Here is a 21,783-nt window from a genome sequence, read left to right as displayed (position 1 = left end):
ATAAAGAGAGAATCTTAAAAGCAGCAAGAGAAAAGCAGTTAGTTACCTACAGGGGAGTTCCCATAAGACTGTCAGCTGATTTCTCAAAAGAAATTTTGCAGGCTAAAAGAGACTGGCAAGAAATGTTCAAAGTCATGAAAAGCAGGGACCTACAGCCAAGATTGCTCTATCCAGCAAACCTATCATTCAGAATCAAAGGACATATAAAGAGCTTCCCAGATAAGAAAAAAACCAAAGGACTTCATCATCACCAAACCATTATTATATGAAATGTTAAAGGGACTTGTTTAAGAAAAAGAAGATCAAAATTATGAGCAACAAAATGGCAAAAAAAATACATATCTGTCAACAATTGAATCTAAAAAACAAACTGAGTGAACAGGAAGAACAGAGACAGAATAATGGACACGGAGAGGGTTTTGATGGTTGCCAGATCGGAGGGGCATGTGGGGGAGTGGGTGAAGAGGTGAGGGGAGTAAGAAATACAAATAAGTAGTTACAGAATAGCCATGGGGATGTAAAGTACAGTATAGGAAATGGAGTAGCTAAAGAACTTATACACATGACCCATGGACATGAACTATGGTATAGGGATTGCCTGAGGGAGTGGGGAATGTTGAGTGGAGGGGACAAAGGGAGAAAATCAGGACAACTGTAATAGCATAATCAACAAAATATAATTTTAAAAAACTTAATTACAACAAAAGGGCCCACATAACACACAGTAGGGTCATTCCTGGACCACCCAGCCAAGGCAATCAAGGAGCTCAGCCACAGGAAACCTACTACATAAAACCACCACACCAAGGTTGAAAATCGTAGCAGATCTACCTAATATGTAGAAACAAACAGAAAAAGGCAGCCAAAATGAGGAGGCAAAGAAACATGCCCCAAATGAAAGAACAGGAGAAATCTCCAAAAAAGATCTAAATGAAATGGAAGCAAACAATTTATTAATCATAGAGTTCATAACAATGGTTATGAGGATGCTCAAGGAACTTTAGTGAGAACTAAAGGGAACTTAGTGAGAACTACAACAGCATGGAAAAGGACATAGAAACCATAAAAAAAGAACCAGACAGAAATGAAGAATACACTAAAAGGAATAAACAGTAGTTTGGATGAAGCAGAGGATAGAATCAGCAATTTGGAAGACAGGTAGAAAAAAAAACACCCAATCAAAGTAGCAAAAACAAAAAAGAATTTCTATAAATGAGGATAGTTTAAGAGGCATCTGGGATAACAAAAAGCAAACCAACAACTGCATCATAGGGGTACCTGAAGGAAAAGAGAGACCAAGGGATTAAGAACCTATTTGAAGAAATAATGACTGAAAACTTGTCTAATATAGTGAAGGAAATAGATGTACAGGTCCACAAAGCACATAGCCCCAAACTAGATGAACCCAAAGAGGCCCACATCAAGACACATCATAATTAAAATGGAAAGGTTAAAAACAGAGAAAATCTTAGAAACGACAAGAGAAAGACAGTTCCTATAAGGAAGCACCCATTAGACTGTCAGCTGATTTATCAACAGAAACTTTATAGGCCAGAAGAAATGTCACGAAATATTCAAAGTGATGAAAAGCAAGGACATACAACCAGGCTAATTTACTCAGCAAGGCTATGATTTAAATGTGAAGCAGAAACAAAGAGCTCCCCAGACAAGAAAAAAAATTAAAGGAGTTTATACCCACCAAACCAGTATTACAAGAAATGTAAAGGACCTGCTTTAAGAAGAAAAAGAAAACAAAATACAATAGTTAAAAGAATAAAATGGCAATAAATAAATACCTACCAATAATCACTATAAATGTGAATGGCTTAAATGCTCCAATCAAAAGACATTGGTAGCTAATGGATAAGAAAACATGACCCATTTATATGCTGTCTTAAAGATACCCACCTTAGAACAAAATATACACACAGACTAAAAGTAGAGGCATGGGAAATGATATGAAAAACAAGCTAGAGTAACAATACTTATATCTGACAAAATAGACTTTTTAAAAAGCTATAATGAGAGGAAAAAAAAAAGGACACTACATAATGATAAAGAGAGAAATCCAACAAGAGGATATAAGCCTTGTAAATATTTATGCACCCAAAATAGGTGCACCTAAATATACAAAGCAAATCTTGATGGATATAAAGGGAGAGGTCGACAGTAACATAGTCATACTAAAGGATTTTAACACCCATTGACTTCAGTTGTTAGATCTTCCAGACAGAAAATCAACAAGAAGATAGCAGCCTTAAGCAACACACTAGATCAAATGGATTTAACTAATATCTTCAGAACATTTCATCCCAAAACAGAATAGACATTCTTTTCAAGTGCACATGGAATATTTTTAGGATAGACCACACATTAGGACACAAAACAAGTCTCAAGAAATGTAAAAAGACTGAAATCATATCAAACATCTTTTCTGACCACAATGCTAAGAAACTAGAAATGAATCACAAGAAAAAAAAATGAAAAACACACAAAGACATGGAGACTAGCTAACATGTTACTAAACAATGAATGGATTAACAATGATGTCACAGGTGTGAACAGGTAACCAGGTTCTTGGTGATTTCAGACAAAGAAGTAGACAAATCACAAACTGAGTAAAGTAAAGTGAGCAAGCTTTATTATGGACAGTATATTCCACAGAATATGGGAGCAGGCTGCAGGCTGATCCCTTGAATGGAGAAAATCCCCCTGTTTTCTGAGGGGTTATAGGTTGTTTCTTATAGGTTTTTTACTCAGTGAGTTGCATTTATTTCAGCATCACCCACATCTCAACATTTAGTGATCCTGAACAGAAAAGTGGAAAATTGTAGCAATTAGCCAGAAAATCAAGCCCACCAATTTCAGGGTTCTGCCATGCACACAGAGTTCTTTCTTAATACCTGCTGAGGACCATGAGAAGCTACAGCATCAATACCAAAGTATGCACCGAATTCAAGGTTCTTTTTGTTCCAGTTATCAGATTCCAAACTAGACCCTAATGGATGACCAAACGAGAGCCCTGTTTAAAACTTCAACTTGTAAAAGGAAAAGCAATTATAGGAACAGAAAAAAATTCATTCAGAGGGATTATGTGTGCTTACAAGTGTCTTCTGTGGCCTTCCTGAGCTTAAAAAAAAAGGCATCAGCTGATGGTGACAACAGTGGGTGGGCGGGAGCGGGGGGCAGGCTGAGGACCCAATATTCATCTCCTAGGCTGGTGGAGAGTAAATTAATGTGGTTTCAAAACTAAACAAGGGAGGTCAGAGACTCTTTCCAACCTTACCTGATGGCTTCTGGCCAAAGCAAGCGAGTGTCATAGAAAGCGCTGGGTGGTAACAATGAAGAAACAGACTTGAGGAGGAGTAAGTAGAAAGCAGCACTCCTCAATATAAAGGTGATGGGAGAGGAAAGGAGATACCAGGAAAGCCCTGAATTCCTGCCCAAGGGCCAATTTCAGATAGAAGCAGAGGGGTGTTGCAATCTATGCTTTGGCCAAGGGTGGTGGTAGAGAGTGAGAAAGGATGATGGCTTAGAAGGGAGACATCACTTAAGACTTAAAAAAAGAAACCAGTGGTGCTGCCAAGCACCCTCACACACCTAGCAGTAGTCCCACAGGCTGTGACCTGAAACCTTCACATCTACTCTAATAAGCCACTCCAAGCTGGAGAGCTATTGCTGGGAATTAGAGGAGAGGGCAGCAGTAGGAGAAGGGGAGAAGGCAGAGACCCCAGGCCAGGTAGTCAGCAGCAAGGTGATTGTGTGATTTTCACAGATGAGTTAGATGTGCCACACCAGTTATGATGGTAACCAATTTAAATATACTTTCTTGTCCTGGCTGGTGTAGCTCAGTGGATTGAGCATGGGCCTGTGAACCAAAGGGTTACCAATTCGATTCCCAGTCAGGGCACATGCCTGGGTTACAGGCCGGGTCCCCAGTAGGAGGAGTGAGAGAGGCTACCACACATTGATGTTCCTATCCCTGTCTTGCTCGCTCTCTTCTCCTCTGTCTAAAAATAAATAAAAATCTAAAAAAAAATTTAAATATACTTTCTTGCTCTCAGAAGTTCAACTATGTGGACACTGGTTACACTTGACAGGATGATTTGTTATAGCACAACTTATATATTTCAAATGGACAAGATTAGTATCATTTACAGTACCTTAAGATAAATTGCCTTTGAATGGGAGCTTCCCTTCCAGTACTCTGCAGACTACAAGACATATCTAGAAAATTTACTATTGTGGAATATGAAGACTGCTTAAATCAAATGGGGGAAGGGGTGGGCCCATGGTTTTTCTTTTGATTAATTGCCATAATACTTGTCCTTCAGGTGGCTGAGGGAGTTTCATATTTTCTCTAGACATCATTAGGGGCTGGAACTCCTGCAGGACAGTTTGATACTATATGAATTATGCCATTTTGCTAGCACTGATGTGGCTCTTGGATCCACAACTCCATTAGAACTACTAACTCCATTCATATTGATGTTTATTACAAATCTTACAAAGGAGTGTGCTTCTGGGCATTTGGGTCCACATTTTATTTTAAGGCTGTACATTTGGTTTTCATAAATTGTCCTTGGATGCCCAATTATCATCCCTGTCCATCTTGTAAGTGTCATGTCTTCATCATCTTCTAGACCCCAGCTAACTGTGCCATCTTAACTGTGCTAACTGTGCCAACTCCTTTTTGGCCTTCTTCAAGTTCTTCCAACCATTGAAAACTGAGAGGGACTTTTACTCCTGAGCCCATGGTGGCTGCCATCTTGTGTGGCTGTCATTCATAGGCCTCTGAGGGGTTATAGTTTTATAAGCCTTTTAATTCCCTATTCTTAATTTACTTTCTATCATGTTTATGTTAGGAGTTGTATACTTTTTCTACTACAGCACGTACCCATAGTTCTTCCTGATTGCTGACATGGGGGGTATGGTGAAAACCGCAATGCTAATTTATTACAATCAGATTATAACAATGCTAAGGTGGGCTATAGGTTGTTTGGGATCAGAGTGTGCAGACTGGCTGTGGTTTTAAGTAGTACTACACTATTACAAGAATATGTTCAGAATTCAGGATGTTGGTAATTGTCAAAGTCAGCTACTTACTTTGATGTCAGCCTCCCAGGACTTCCTCATTTTTATTTTATCTACTGTCTCCACATCTCCTGCCTAAAGTCCAGCTATGTGTGAAGAGGAAGTGACTATTTCAGGAACTCAGGCTGTCTGGCCTAGGACATCTGGCTTAGTTCTCTTATCACATTTTGCATTCACTGCAAATGCCTTTGGAGCCTCCTCATTTCTAACTTTCTGCCTGCTTCAATGAGATCAAGGGGAAAAATCAGAAGATACCTTGAAACAAATGAAATGAGGACACAACAACCCAAATCTGTGGGCCCCAGCGAAAGCAGTCCTAAGAGGGAAATTTGTAGCATTATAGGCCTACCTCAAGAAACAAGAACAATCTCAAATAAATAATCTAACTTTACATCTTAAAAAAAAAACTAGAAAAAGGACAACAAACAAAGCCCAAAGTGAGTAGAAGGGAGGAAATAATAAAGGCCAGAGCAGAAATGAACAAAATAGAGTTAAAAATAGGTCAGTGAATCCAGGAGCTGGTTCTTTGAAAAGATAAACAAGATTGACAAACCTTTAACCAGATTCATTAAAAAAAAGAGAGAGAGCACCCAAATAAACAAAATCAGAAGTAAAAGGAAGACATAGCAATTGACTTCACAGAAATACACAGGAATGTAAAAAAAAGAAAATACTACAAACAACTATATGTCGACAAATTAGACAATCTGGATGAAATGGATAAATTCTTAAAAACATACAATTTTCCAAAACTGAATCAAGAGGAGTCAGAGAATCTGAATGGACAGATTGCAACCAGTGAAATTGAAGCTGTAATCAAAAAACTCTCAACAAACAAAGATCCTGACCAGGTGGCTTCACAGGTGAATTTTACCAAACATTCAAAGAACTAACTACTCCATAAAGTTTAAAAGGAGAACAGACTCCCAAGCTCGTTTTATGAGACCAGCATGATCCTAATTCTAAAACCAGATAAAGACACTACAAAGAAATAAAATTATAGGTCATTATTCCATTCACATCTGATAAACACAAATGCAAATATCCTTAACAAAATATTAGCAAAGTGGATCTGGCAATATATTAAAAAGATCATACACCATGATGAAGTGGAATTTATTCTGAGTATGCAATATTGGTACAGTATCCACAAATCAATAAACGTGATACATCACATAAACAAAATGAAAAATAAAAATCACATGATTATACCAATAGGTACAGAAAAAGCATTTGATAAAATCCAGCATCAGTTTACTATAAAAACTCTCAGCAAAGTGGGAATAGAGGGCACATACTTCAATGTAAGGTCATATATGACAAAGCCACAGCCAACATCAAACTCAATGGGCATAAACTAAAAGTGTTTTCCTTAAGATTGGGAGCAGTGCAAGGATGTCCACTCTCACCACTCTTATTCAACATAGTACTGGAAGTCCCAGCCACAGCCATCACACAAAAAGAAGGAATAAAATGCATCCAAATTGAAAAGAAAGAAGTTAACTGTCATTATTTGCAAATGATGGATAATAAAAAATAATAGAAAATTATGAACATAACATTTGGCATAAATTCAACAACTCAGATGAAATAGATAAATTCCTTGAAAGACACAAATTTCCAAAGCATACTCAAAAAGAAAGAAATAACCTGAATATTACTATATCTATTGGAGAAATTGAATTTATAGTTTAAAATATTCCCACAAGAATAACTCCAGGCCTAAATGGCTTCAGTGATGAATTCTTGCCAGCATTTCGAGAAAAAAATAATATTAATTCTACACAAGTTCTTTCAGAAAACTGGGGAGAGAACACTTCACAACTTATTATATGAAGTCAACATTACACAGAAAGTAAACCAAAGACATTACACATAGAGAAAACTTAGACCAATATTCCTCATGGACATAGATATAAAAATTCTAAATAAAAGTTTAGCAAGTTTGAATGCTGAAGCACAGCTCTCCCCCTTGAGGTGGAAACTGCACAGTGACTTCCGACTTCCTTCCAGAGGGGACAGGATGGAAATGAGGAAAAAGTACAACTGTGCAGAGGAGAAACTGGAGAAAAACAGTGATGCTGTATTGACAGTATGATAGGAAGAGACGGATACAAGGTGATGAGAATGGTGCTTGACCTCACTGGTCATCCTCTGCAAAAGTTTGAACCAAACAATGTAACAGAGGATAACTAATGCTCACGACCAAGAGCAGTTTACCCCAGAAATGCAAGGTTCGTTGAACATTTGAAAATCAGTCTATTAATCCACCATACTAACAAATGTAAAAATAAAAAGTATATGGTCATCTTAATAAACAAAGAAAAAAGCATTTGAAAAACTTCAACATCTATTCCTGATTTTTTTTAAAAAAGACTCTTAGCAAACAAGGAATACAAGGGAGCTTCTTCAACTGTGTAAAGATACCCTTTATATCTTACAGATAGCATCATGCTTAACAGTACACTACTGTGTGTTTTCCCATCAGATCAGGATCATGTTAAGGATTTCTGTTTCCTCTGCTTCTATTCAAGCAGAGGAAAGATAGTATCATGCTTAACAGTACACTACTACGTGTTTTCCCATCAGATCAGGATCATGTTAAGGATTTCTGTTTCCTCTGCTTCTATTCAACCTGGTACGACAGGTTCCAGGAGGTGTAATAAGGTATTTAAAAAATAAAGGCACCCAGGTTTAACATAAAAGAAATCAAATCGTTCTTGTTTACAGACGACCGATGGTGTGGACAGAAAACCCAGTGGGATCTACAAAGAGCTACAGAACAAATGAGCCAGATTAGCAAGACTGTAACACTAACAACAAATAATTGGAGATTAAAATGTATAAGACAATCTCATTAAGCCCTGGCTTGTATGGCTCAGTGGATTGAGTGCTGTCCTGCAAACCAAAGGGTCACCAGTTCAATTCCCAGGCAGGGCACATGCCTGGATTGTGGGCTGAGATCCTAGTAGGGGGCTCATGAGAGGCAATCACACCTTGATGTCTCCCTCTCTCTCTCTCTCCCTTCCCTTCTGTCTAAAAACAAATAAATAAAATCTTTAATAAAAAAAGAAGGCAATCTCATTAAAATAGCATCAAAAACACAAAATACTTAGGGTAAACCTGACAAAAATGGAAGACCTCGGTGCTCCGCCCTCAGAGAAGTGCAGCACAGCTCTCCCCCCTGAGGTGGAAACTGCACAGTGACTTCCTTCCAGAGGGGATAGGATAGAAATGAGGAAAAAGTACAACTGTGCAAAGGAGAAACCGGAGAGACACAGTGATGTTGTATTGACAGTATGATAGGAAGAGGCAGATACAAGGTGATGAGAATGGTGCTTGACCTCACTGGTCATCCTCCCAGACTCACAATCCCTGCAATCATGAGAAAGACATCCTGTCTGTCCCCACAGAGCGAGTCCTCACGATACCTGGCCAGTGCTTCTCAGAACCCTAGGGTCATCCAACACAAGGACTGTCTGAGACACTGTCCATCCAGGAGGGGCCTGCAAAGATGGAGGTGTTGTCCTGGGTGGGATCTTAGATCAGAAAAAAGACAATAGGTAAAAACTAAGGAAATGGGAGCAAAGTGTGAGCTTCCATTGTAAATAATATATGGATATTGGTTTACTCAATGTGACAAATGTACCATACTTATCTAAGATGTAAATGAAGGGTGTGGAGTGTGAGAAATCTCTGTACCATCTTCACAGGACATCAACATGAAACTAACCCAGCTGCCAGGGGACACGCAGAGCCAGATCCTCCTGTGCTGGTTGGCTCATGGATGACACAGCTGGTAAACTATTAGAAAACAGGCCACCTATAACGGGAAGGTGGTCTCATCTAAGGAGGGGAGAGGGTGGGGGCAATCTGAGACTTTGGCCACAGTACTCCACTTTTTTAGTGACTCTTGTTAAATCTACACACCCACTTTGTATTAATGTGTAACTCTTCAAGCTCAGAGTCATTCATCGTTCTCCTCATACAGAGAACATGGCCCTGGGTCTCTGACTGGGTGTTTGTGTAGGAATGGATTCTTCACTGACTTGCGTGTTGATTCTGCTCTTTTCTGGCTATTTCAAGGGTCAGACTCTTGCTCTCACCCAACTTGTACACTCCTGCCACCTGGCGGTAGACCTGTGCAACCTGCCTTATCTCAGTTCTTCACCATTGTTGCAAATTCCTTAACAAATACTGGGCCAACTGAGTCTCACTCAGGAGGAAAAGGGCTTGGCAACAGCACACAAGACCCCAAATTGAACGGGAAGCAAGTGTTTAACAGTAATCAAGCCAAGGATAATTCATCTGAGTCTGGAATGAGTGGGTGTTGAGGAGCAGGGCAGGGCATGGAGAAGGTGAAAATGAAGGAGAGGTGGAGGAGCAGTAATAATTGCAGTGCAGTATCCCTTTGTGAATGTTATAATATTTCAGCAAGTAGCCTCATATCAGATTTGCAAATGAGTCACGAAGCACTGATGGAAAATTTCTTGGGCAATGAAGAGCAAGACCAGAAAAATAGGACATCTGGTCAACCTGGTCCTGAAACAGTTTATGCCAAGAGTTCACATTAAGGATCCGATGGGTAGCCTTGAAAATGAACTGGCCCAAGATGCAGAGAGAACAGGTCTCTGGGTGACAGCTCATCAGTAGCAGGCATTTCCACTTTAATCTTTATTCTATTGTCATTTTTTTTCAGGCTTGTGGATTCTTTGTGGAGTCTTTCCTTCCCCCTCAATTAGCTGCATCCTCTTGCTTGAGTGTCCTGTGGTTTACAGTTCTGGCATGAGCCTAATCACAGTTAGCTGTTTATAAGTCTGCCTTCCACTGTAGACTGAGACCTCAGTCAATCACTTTCTATTGTACCTGGGTTTGGTGTGGGATCCACCTCTTCACACACTGTCAGGCAGAGGGAGATGAATGGAGGTGTGTCAGCACAGTCCCCGCCACACTGCCCTTTTCTCTCTGCCAAGTAAGCACCCATGGAGGGAACTTGTGGGTGAACACTGAAGACAACTTCGTTGAGCTGAGGTCATGACCAAGAAATCTCTGAGATGCAGCTAGTGCTTTGGGAATCAACTTCCCATTTTTCTTAAGATAAAAGTGGTGGGATTGTCCTCTAGTGGAGAGACACTAGGGCTTTGGAAATAACCTGTAAGTAATCCAAGGGTAGTAAAATCAGTGGTGTTTTCCATCCCTCTTCTACATCTGTCATGCTGATTTTCCTTTGGGGAACAACCTCTTCCCTCATGTGGCAGAGACAATGCTCTGTGTTGACCACACTATTCCTTGTCATCCTGGGGACATAGGAAACCCATACACCCTGAGCCAGCAGCACATAGAGGGGTCATGCAATGAGCTCTGGCCAATGGAATGCAAGTAAAAATGCTATGACTGTTCCTAGGCCTCATCTGCCAGCACCAGAAGGCAAGTGTTGAGGAGGGTGGCTTCAGAGGGTGGAAGGAGCCAGGGTCACTGTGTTACACCTTAGAGGAAAGACACTCCAGAGAGACTCCTGGCCTCCAATGGCCAAGCTGGAATTTGCTGGAAGAAGCTGTCATTGAGTGAGCCACTTTAATTTAAATATCCTGTGTTCCAAAAAGCTTAGTCTACTCTGGAAGATGAAACATGCTTCTTAAAAAGAAAATGACAGTAATAGCAAGCACTGCCATAGGATTTGCCGTGAGCACCACCTAAGGGGAATGGACTGGCCATTTCCACTGCTCTGATGCAGAAGCTGGGGCACATGATGCTAAGTCACTTGCTCAAGAGCACATGGCTAGCAGATGGCAGGTCTGGGGTCTGCACCCAGGTTAGTGGGGTTCCAGAGTCTTGTTCTTAAGTACTAAACTGTCTTCCTATGGCACAGCTCAACTGACATCTACTCAGCACCTATCTGTGCAAGAAACTGTGCTAAATGCTATGGGAAAATAAAACGTGTCTCCATTTTTAAAGAGCTGATTCTTTCATAAGGTAAAATTGAGATGCATCTACTGAGTACTAAGTATTAAGTACTGACTCTGAATGCTGAGTACTGATTGATACCCAGGGGGTCAAAGAAGGAAAGGCTAACAGTGCAGTGAGTGTAACAATAACTAACATTACTGAGCACTGAGTGGAGCAGGCAATGATCCAAGTGCCCTATCACACACTAACCCATTTAAGCCTCACAACATCCATAAGAAGGATACACTGCTGCTATTGCACCCACCTAAAAGAAAAGAGCCAAGCACAGATTTTCCAATGGCTTGCCCACGTACCCAGCTAGGAGATGGTTAAGCTGGGGTTCACACCCATGCCATCCATTTCAGGGCCCACACTCTGACCCAGGGGTCTCTGTCACCTCTCAAGTCTCAGCAAAAGGGTCCAGGATGAGAGTCATGGATTTCACATCCTGCCACTTCCAGGAATATGAGGCTGGGTTCATTGTTTAACTTCTCTGAGCTTTAGTTTCCTCATCTCTAAAATAGAGTTAATAGTTTCCCCTTTGCTCACTAAATTATATTTACTAATTTCATTGGTATTGTTATTATCATTATTACCAGTATTATCATTAGACACCAAGGCAAACAAAAGAATGAAGAAGAATGGTGTTCCAAGCAAATATGCTAAGATAGAAATACACAAAGATATGTAATCCCTCTACAAAATGTCTTGGAAGGTCTGCCAAGTGTAAGAAATAACTCAGTGTTAACTGGGTCAGTTCATTTTAAATATACTTGCTGCCGGTGTTTCTTCGCTGTTTTGTCAGGAACCTCTCCATCCATAAAGGTTCTCCTGGCTTCCTCTACCACCTTCCTTTTCTACTTTTTAACTTTGAGTCACTAGCTTCATCCTATTCTATTCCCTGCGCTTCAGCTAGCAAGTCCTGTGGATGATGTTTGTATCATTTGCTGTAAATTTTTATCTTCTTCTGAGAAGCACACCTATATAATAGGAGAGAAATAAAAATAAAACAAAAAACCTCATCCCCTCTTGCTGACGTGGGTCATCCCTCAAGGCATAATACCAAAGGATCATGTTGCCAAAGGCCCCCTTCACAGCAAGCACAAGAATTGGGTGGAAGAAAGAGAGCGAATGGGGATAGGTATATTCGGAAAACAGTAAGATTAGTCTGGCTGACACAGATTTCATTTAGATAATATAAAGAACTAAGGGCAGGGTGTCAAACTCATTTTCACGGAGGGCCACGTCAGCTTCTCGGTTACCTTCAAAGAGCCAAAATAATTTTAGGACTGTATAAATGTAACTACTCCTTAACCGTTAAGCGGTTGAAATTACATTCGGCCCTTTGAAGGCAACCTCGAGACTGATGTGGCCCGCCATGAAAATGAGTTTGACACCCCTGACTTAGGGGAAAGAAAACCCAAGAAATACAAACTTCAAATTAGCCTGTGAGGTCCACAGAGGAAAAATTATTTTAACAACCAAAGCTATTTCCCACCTACCAGCCATCCTCAGCCCCAAGTCCCCACCTAGCAGGAGCCCACCACATGGCATGGAGCATGGGGTGGGGACCGCTGGCCAGGGTCCCTCTGCGCAGTAGGTCATCCCTGACTTTGGAGTTGGGGCTCTGGGTCAGGACAGAGCGGTGCAGGGGCTGCCACCTGGCAGGGCTGCTACCTATGGTGGACGGTGGGGACTCCAAGTGGGTTGGGGGCATTCAACAGATGCAACTGGGGGACATGGGTTCAAGGAAGCAGAAGGAGCTAGTAAGATGGTGAGGTGATCCTGGTGAGATGCTAGGAGGAAGCTAGTAGCAAGGACAAGCAAGTCACAAGACTCAAGGTAGAGGATATCACAAAGTGGGTGCAGTGGGAGGGGCGTGTGGGGAACTGGTCAGAGAGTGGAAGATAAAGGCGGGAGCCCATCTCCCTGCATCTAAGCTGGACACCCACAATCCATCCCAGCTGACAGCTAGCCCTTTCCTCGTTCTTCCAGAAAACAAAGCAGCCCTTGACTCCATTCTCTGCTTTCTCACCTAACGCGTAGCTCAGTAGGAAAAAACTTGTCTACAGCAGAGGGTGTGCAATCCCAGGTGTCCGCTAGCCTCCTGAGATAGGCTGACTGAACACGGAGGCCTCCAGAGCTGGTGTAATGGGGGAGTATGGTGAATCCGGGGAGTGAGATGAAAAATCAGGAGGAGGAACCATCAGAAATGGATGTCGTTCAGTCTTCTCCAAGGAAGCACTGACCCTAAAAAGCTGTGAACAGCACATCAGTAAGTTCCCTCCTCCAGTCCCTTCCTCTCTGAGGGGTCCACATTTGGGTCCAGTCAAGGTTTCCTAGTGTCCCCACAGTCATCAGACTAATCTGAAAACAGCTGGTTCTGGCCAGGCCATCATGGGGGGAGCACAGCCCCTCTCTCTGATATGCCCTGTTCCCATCACAGCTCCAGTGTGCCTGATGGTTCCGTGCTGCGGGATGAAGTTGTTAGGGTGAGGACTGTTTGTGTAACCATGGCACAGCTGAGCTGCCAGAATTCTTCATCACATAAATAATCTCAAGGTAATACATTATTTAAACCATAAATCTTTTTTAAAAGATTTCATTTTTAGAGGGGAAGGGAGGGAAACATGATGTGTGAGATACATCAACTGGTTGCCTCTCACACACTCGCAACTGAGGACCTGGCCCATAGCCCAGGCATGTGCCCTGACCAGGAATCGAACCAGTGACCTCTCAGTTCACAGGCTGGGGCTCAATCCACTGAGCCACACCAGGCAGGGCTGAAAAATAAATCTTTATATGCCCCTCACATTGTGTCCAGCTTGGTGAGGACCCAACCCAACACCTGCCTATCCCTTTCCCGACAGTTATCAGCCCTGTCCTGACATCAAGACTTCATAAAATGACAATGTACTGACATGTCTAGGTCTCCTTGCTTCTTTTCAAAATATTCCCAATAGCCATTATTTTGGGTTCACATTTGCAATATTCTTATAAAAACTATGTGCACAGAGACATGAAATTTTTCAGAGGTCAACACAATTCCCCCAAATCTTTTATATAAAACTTAGTGCACTCTGATTATTACTGTCTTCTTTGCATTTTTTGTCCTTCTCTAAGTCACTTTTCTCCTGGTTGTATGTTTCCTAGATCCCTCATTTCTTCTTTCCCAGAGCCCATGTGTCTCCAAGTTTGTGTTGGCTTCATAAGATCACTGTGTTCTCTTCTGCAAAGTGCATCTGTCCAGTTTTGCCCATGAGTCTGCCTCTAGCACTTTCCATCTCTCTTTCCCACACCCTTCCAAGGGGAGCCTTCTCATTAATGATAGGATAATAGTAATTAAAAGTACCTGTCCTTGGGGCTGAGGACCAGGAATCTGTATTTCTTTTGAAGAATGCATTTATCTCCTGTTCACTGTGAATGCTCTGGCAGCTTGGGCCATGTTTCCATTTTGTATTTGCTGCCAGGGCATTTAGAGCTCCCTCTCGGTGTCCCTACCTTACCACAGACGTGTGCACTAACTCAGTCAGGCCTTACCTTGTTTTTCCTACTTCCATTTTCCCTTTGCCCAAATACTGTTTATAAAAGCTTGGTACAGTGTACATATTTTTGTGGATCACCTGATACTCTGTTTGGACAGGGAGAGACAGAAAACAAAAAGAGTAAGGAAGAGGGAGCACCGTCATCAGCCCTGGGCCAGGCCAGGAGCCCCCAGCACCTACACTCTTGGTCCCATTTTCAGAACCTGCGATGTCGGGGCCAGCTGCCGGGGCCAGCTGCCGGGGCCGTGGGATGGGACATCCAGCCGCTGCCGTCCCACGTGCACTCGGGGACAGAAGGATGAGTGGTATCTGTCTGGGTTTCCGGCAAGCTCCTGGACTAGGCTTTGGATGCAAACCAACACATCCCCAGGGAGCTCGAGGATGTCCCAGCTGTGAGGATGCAGGGAGCCCAGAGGTGACCCGCACTAATCCAGATGGCCCCAGCCACTTCTCAGGGCAGCATTAAGGTCATAGCTGGACTCCATGGCCCCTGTAGTGGCCTCTCTAGGATACAGCCACCCTACAGAGCTCTGCTGGGAATGAGATCTCGGTGGCCTGAAAGTTACAACCTGGACATGCACTGAAAACTCTTGAGTTGGGACAGTCACCCACAAATGCTTCAGGATGGGTGGTTTTGTGGGAAGGCCCAGCCAGCAGCTGCCTCTTGAACATCTCAACAGACACAGCCGTGAAACAACCACATTTTGCTTTATTAGGCGTTCCATGGTAATATAACACAGCGTTCTTAAGGAGTAATAAACACAAGACTTGGTTTTTCTTTTTTTTTTTTTTAACCATCATTATTTTGCCATTAAGACAGTGGTTACAAAACAAAGGTACTCTTCTGGCTACACACACAATGATGAGTCGGCCTTAGCAACGAGAGCTCCTCCATTCACGGGTCACAATCACAATCCCAGGGGTTAGAACCATCTATTATTAAAGCCTACATGGTTTTAGAGCATCAAGTCACTGCAGTTATTCAGTTCTGAGCACTGTCAATTTAGTTTAGCGTTTACGTATGACATTCGTTGAACAGACACACAAAGCAAGCCAACAGGGAAACATGCTTACACAGCCTGTGGAGATCTTCAGCTTGTAGGTCGTTTTAAGAAAACAATCCAAGTAACCAAAATGACCATGACCTGGCATAGGAAAAGCAGGAAGACTCAAGTGAACACTGAAGAGCTGCGAGTGTTTCTTAGAATTGAAACAAAAAAATTTTTTTCCAACTGGTTCAAATTTCTTTTAAGTGCAGGTGAAAAAAAAAGCAAATATATTAAGTTAACCAATTATTCTTTACAAGTGCAATTTCTTTCTCAGATAACAAATAAACAACAACAAAAAATAAACCCGAACCCTAACCCCAAAGGCAAAATGTGTGGAGAGACGAGTAGAATGACAGGATGGCCTGCTTTTTTGTGTTGCACGTTATGAAAGCAGATTTGGTTTCATAAAAGCCTGCAGACAGAACACTGCTCAGGAGAACCTGTAAACATGCCCGAAGGAAATGCAACACAGATCAGCAAAGACAGGGACAGTCACAAAGGCAGCTCATGGATAGGGTCACTGAGACAAGGAGGGGACGATGAAGAAACAGATCACCTTCGGTCTCTAAGGGGCCCATGTTGGATTTGCAAGGTTTTCTCTTGACAACAGCTCTGATGTGACATATCATTCACTAAACAGATGTTTCTTCTTGCAAAGTAAAATGGACTTCAAGTCCAATAACCCAAGAATTTTCTGAGTTTAAAAGCCCTCCCTATATTGTGTGATGTCTTTCAAAATAATGGGACAACCCCCCCCCCCCCCGCCAAAGTGAGAAGCCCCAGTATGTTCTGGAGCCCCAACAGATACTTAAGCTGGCCAACAGGTTCTTGACACTAGACTCCCACTAGCTCAAGAATTCTGAGCTGGCAGCTGGCCTCAAGGGCTGGTGGGCTCACTTGGGCATTGGGGCTCAATCTCCAGGTTTGAATGTGTCTGACCAGTTAGCATTGCTCAAAGGAAGAACTCTCACATTCTGTACTCTCAGACTCCTGCCACATCTCGGCACTGAATCAGGGTCTTTCTGGGCCCGCGTGTGAGAGTGGGGTGGGCACCTTAGCTTTCCCTGCACCTGGGCGGTGGCTTAAACTCACACGCATATCCTTATAATGGTGGGGGGAGCACCAGTCTCACCAGGACAAGGACAGCAGATTACTACAGTTGTGGTGACAAAGCTCACATCCTCCCAGGGAGGTTCTGTAACCACAGTGGACGGGTAGACCTGGTTATTTGAAAGGCAGTGGGAAAAGGAGAGAAAACAGTATCTCAGAGACAAGGGCCAGAGGAACACAAAGAGATAGTCATGAAATAAACTAAAAGCTAGAGGGGGGGAGAGAGAGAGAGAGAGAGAGAGAGAGAGAGAGAGAGAGAGAGAGAGAGAGCGAGGAAAAGAGCATCCTCCAAAGATTTAATCTGCAGCAAAATCGAGGCCAAAAAGAACACCTGCCCTTTATCACCAGCTGACCCAGAAGACTATAGTTGGTGGCATGGACACTCTGGAAACTCCCAAGAGGGACACAATGAGTTGGCCGACCATCCTGAATCAGCTTGGTGGCTGTATAATTGCATCATTAGGATGTCCAGTTCAAACCCCTTGTATTAACATTGAATTAGGCTTTCCAATTTAGTATTTAAAAAAAAAGAAACCTCCTCCCTCCCCCACCCACCCCCACAAAGAAAGTGTTTTTGTTTTTTGAAATTTAAAAAGAAATAGGCAGCTCTGGGCATTTCACTTTATCTTCCCTCGAAATGAAAAGGAAGATGACAGGTACAATAAAGGTTGAGGTGGAACACACCCTCGGGGTGATTTGCTATGTTTTGCATGTCTGAATGTTGGATATGGTCTCATGGATGGGGTTGATGGAGAGACTTGGTGTGACATTTGTAGATGCGCAGGGAAGTGGGTGAGCAAAATCAGTGACTCTGGGTGAGGGATGGAGTGTGGGGCCCAAGAGGGAGCCCCGTGAACTGGCTGCCCCACAGTAACTATCACAGGCTCTTTAAAAAAAAAAAAAAAAAAGGAAGGAAGGAAGAAGTCTCAGAATGTCCTCAGGTGTCCCATCGCCCAACCCCAGTGGAATGGGCCCTGGAGCTCTAGCCCAGGCTGGTGATGTTGGCACGGCCACCAGGAGGCGCCACAATGCGCTGAGTGGTACGACGGGGAACGTTGTCATCAATCTGAGCTCCTAGGGAGAGAGAGGGGTGAGGGTCAAAAACACATTTTCAGAAGTTCCTGCTTTCACTGAAATAACACAGTGTGGGGCCAAAAGGACCATGCCCACTCTCCATCCTCTCAAGACCTCACCAAGAGCTTCAAGCACAGAGAAGGGATGGGCTTAAGGTGGCCAAAGACGACAGTGTTAACACAGGCCCTGCAGAAGCCAGTCAGATCCATCACCTGAAAATGTGAACCTATGTATGAAATCACACTGCATTTTAGGCTTTCAATGGACTCAGCCTACAGCCTGTCCCTGCTGTGTGGCAGTCAGGGGGTGGCCTCTGCGAGGCTGCAGCCTCGTCTGGCATCATGTCCCCCCGACACTACTCATCTACCTGTCCCACCAAAAGGGGGAGTAACGATGGCTCCCCACAACTGAATGGACTGGTGACATACAACAGCACAGACATTGTGCCCATTGTACCTAATGACAAAACTACGGCTTGCTATTCTTAAATTTTTTAAACATGGGGAATCTGTATATGGCAATATATGGCAGTATTCTAAAAACCAGCACATCTGACAAGAATAAAAACAATCAGACTGTTTGAACAGCCCAGCTACAGAGATCCATGTGTACAGCTCGGGGAGCTCTGTTCTAGCCACAGGCCAAACAAAGGGGGACAATTAAAGTGAGGAAGCTCTAGAATCTTGACCCTTCCTCTCATCATTCCTGACACCACTTATGTTATCCTAGCAAATAGCTAACAATTCTCAAATGGTTCTATCCTAAGCAATTTACATGCTTATTAACTCAGTTCATCCTCACAACAACCCCATAAGGCAGCTATTACTAGTGTACCCATTCCATAGACAAAAAGACTGAGGCACAGTCAGCAAGCATCCAGACTACGAAGTTGATCTGTTGAAGCTCCATACACTGAACTACCACAGCACACAGCTGACCCGTGAACAACAGAGGCTGGGGTACCAACCACCTATGTAGGCAAGTCTGCATGTAATTCTGACCCCCCCCCCAAACTTAATTATAGCTGGCCCTTCCCATCTGTGGATTCAACCAAACAGGGACCAAAAATGTTATCTTCAATTTGCATTTGGGAATGGGAAAATACCATTTTTGATCCGTGTTTGGTTGAATCCACAGATGGGAAGGGCCAACTGCACTTATTGAAAACAATCCGCATGTAAGTGGAGCTGCACAGTTCAAATCCATGTTGTTCGAGGGTCACCTGCACTGAAATACCACCACATCCTTTTTAGGATGGAAAAGGATTACATAACACATTTAAAAAAAAAAAAAGCCCTCTTAATGCAATATGGTAGGTATTACATGTGATATAAACTGATGTCAGGACCTGAAACCCAACTGGCCACTGGCTGTGAATTACATCCCTGGTGCTATCACTGTTTCCCACTTTGGGAAAAATGGGGCTATCATTCATTTCTGCTTCGTCTCCTTCTACAAAAGTGATTCCCGACTCACCAGCCACTGTAGAACTGGGCCCTCCCCAAACCATAACCATACCAGACAAGCTGAATCCAGACTGGTGCAGGTTCCGGACAGGTGGGGCCTGCTGCTTGGCCGGAGACGTCTTGGCGGACGAGGCTGGGGTGACCGTCTTGGGAGTCACAGACACCTCACACACAGGCCCATCATACAGGCCACGAGGAACTCCTCTCAGCTCTGCCAGCTGTAGGACACAAGAGCCCCTTGGTCAAGCCTCATTCACAGAGGACGCCTCCCTGGAGACCTCCCGATGGGTAAGGAACACAGGCCTGTGAGGCTCTCAGGGGAGGAGGGACAGATGTCAGCATGGGCCAGCCCCATGACTCCAGGCCAACAGTCTGCTAAGGTGGGTCGTGGGGAAGTGGTTACTCTATAAACACTAAGTAGTCATCCCCAAAGCACTTCCACTTAAACCCACTTAAACCTACAGGAATCCCAAATGTATTATGAAAGGACTCTGGTCTCACGTTCAAGATCTGGCCCCAGACTTTCTTCCCAATCTCTTTCCCTGAGATTCCCTGACAACTCCACTCATCCTGGCCTCACAGCCTCTAGGGCAGGAGAGTAGTCCCCACGCACTGAACACACCATACACGTTCCATGCTCGTGACATTCTCTCTACCTAAGTCCCTCATCTCCCTTCTTTGACTTGTCAAACTTCTACTTACCCCCCAAGACCCAACTCAAAATGCCCTCTCCCCACATGACTTTCCTCCAGGATGAGCGGTTCCCTCCTCTGAACCTTACTGCAGCACACAGTGCGGCCTCACTTCATCCTGGCCAGCTGCAGACACACCTGACTCCTCCGCTGGCATTCTGGACTCCGGGAATAAAAACGCCATGTTTCCTTTTTCTCTGACTCCTCCACACTCATCTCAATGTTCGGACTCAAAGTGCTTCAAAGGGTTTATGAAATCAGATGGAATCCATGACGAAACAGTTTGCAAGACCAGAGTGACTTACCCTGCTCCTTGCCTTGATACGCTTGTAAACAAAATCAGGGAAGGGCTTTCGAGGGATGTAGCGCCCAGAGCCTTCGGTGACGTGAAGGGTGCCGTCTTCTAGGACAATCTTTCCTTGGCTGATGACCACCAGGGGAGAGCCACGGCACTCCATGCCTTCGAAGACGTTATACTCGAGAGCCTAGAGGAAGGGATGCAGGCTATGTTAGGATATGCCCTGCCGCCCTGGCTAGAGTCACCCAGACTGGCAGTGCCCACTGCCCGACAACACACGGATGCAAGCAAGGCCCAAATCAGAGTCCCTGTCCCACTGACCACACCCGTAGAGCATGGAATCGTCCTTTCCCACTGGAAAGTGTGAGGATCTGTAAATCCACACAAAGGTAAGGAAGGATTCTGCACGTCAGCAGTGACTGTGTTCTAACTAACTCGAGCTCCAACCAGGTTCAAATGCAAAGGCTTCCTGTGACCAAGCTCTAACTTTCGCCTTGAAACAGGCCATCCACAAGTAGGTTTCCCTTGGTTTGCCTGGCTTTCCCTCTGTTAGCAATGTAGTTAAACTGAAGTCCCTAAATGAAAAGGACTGTGGTAATTTAAGAGGCTTACCTTTCTAAGATGTTTGAGGTTTAGTAATTCCCCAACCATGCAATGGTCCTTCAGGTTTAAAGCTTTTCAGGGTGAAAGCGTAGCATTATCTGGGTGCCCTCTTGGAAAATATGCCCAAAAGCAAGGCAACAGAAGGCAGGAGCTCTGGGTTCAACATAAAAACTCCATGTGTCAGGTTCGCTTGTCACTTGAGCTTACCCAGAGTGATCCCCGGATTCCCAGAGGCCTCCTGCTCCCTCCTGTCAGCCCGTTTATGGCGTCAATGTTGGTGCTAAGCCCAGGAATGGAGTGTTAACTGGCAGCTCCAATGGCAAAAAGCAGCTTGGGCCTCTGGGGCATTCGGACCAGTGAACAGAGAGCATCTCTGCTCAGTGCCCTGGTGGGTAAGCACGGAGAAGCCCTGGCCAGCTCCGTAGGCACATTCAGTGCCCAAATGCAGTGGTGCTGATGGGAAGCAGCACCGAGGGACTGCCGGTACTGCTGCACCTCTAGGGGTTCATGTGGAAGCTACCGAAGGAGTGAGGCAGAGAGGAATCTGGGAGGAGGGAGGGGGCTTTACATGGGAAACCTGGGACCAGTGTGTGTCCCCAAGTCTTTCATTGATTCTAAGACACTCTTCCCTGAAGTCATAATGTGTCTTACAGCAGATGGATCTGCATAGTCAACCGTTGCCAGGGCAGACAGAACCAAATTCTTCCGGGGGGAGAACTTCCTTGGGTTTTCGGTTCCCTCCAGCCTAGAGGGCGACCACACTGAATTCACTGGACATTCGATTCTCAACTTCAGGTTTTTCCGGACCCTGCTGGCAGCAGGAATTCCAGCCTCCAACTTGCATGAATACCAGCTTCCAGTTCATAATTCTCCAAGGGGGCACTTTGCCCTCTCTGTACCCAAAGC

General features: G+C 43.8%; 1 protein-coding gene and 1 pseudogene across 3 annotated transcripts in view; both read right to left on the bottom strand.

Moving 5' to 3' along the window:
- Positions 1-3,672: 3,672 nt before the first annotated feature.
- Positions 3,673-4,768, bottom strand: LOC123828595 (annotated as a pseudogene).
- A 10,506-nt stretch (positions 4,769-15,274) lies between these two features.
- The window catches only part of DPYSL2 (dihydropyrimidinase like 2), a 103,002-nt gene continuing 96,493 nt past the window's right edge, over positions 15,275-21,783 (bottom strand). For all 3 annotated transcript variants that reach the window (XM_045852976.1, XM_045852977.1, XM_045852978.1), the window contains exons 12-14: positions 20,282-20,461; positions 19,337-19,502; positions 15,275-17,818 (exon numbers count right to left, since the gene is read on the bottom strand). In XM_045852976.1, coding sequence (XP_045708932.1) covers positions 17,727-17,818; positions 19,337-19,502; positions 20,282-20,461 — 438 coding nt within the window. In that variant the 3' untranslated portion in view covers positions 15,275-17,726. The remainder of the gene's footprint in view (positions 17,819-19,336; positions 19,503-20,281; positions 20,462-21,783) is intronic.

Source organism: Phyllostomus hastatus, unplaced genomic scaffold (genome assembly GCF_019186645.2).
Source record: "Phyllostomus hastatus isolate PE091 unplaced genomic scaffold, TTU_PhHast_1.1 phas_contig_98, whole genome shotgun sequence".
NCBI classification, from domain to species: domain Eukaryota; kingdom Metazoa; phylum Chordata; class Mammalia; order Chiroptera; family Phyllostomidae; genus Phyllostomus; species Phyllostomus hastatus.
This window is presented reverse-complemented; position numbering and strand designations above follow the sequence as displayed.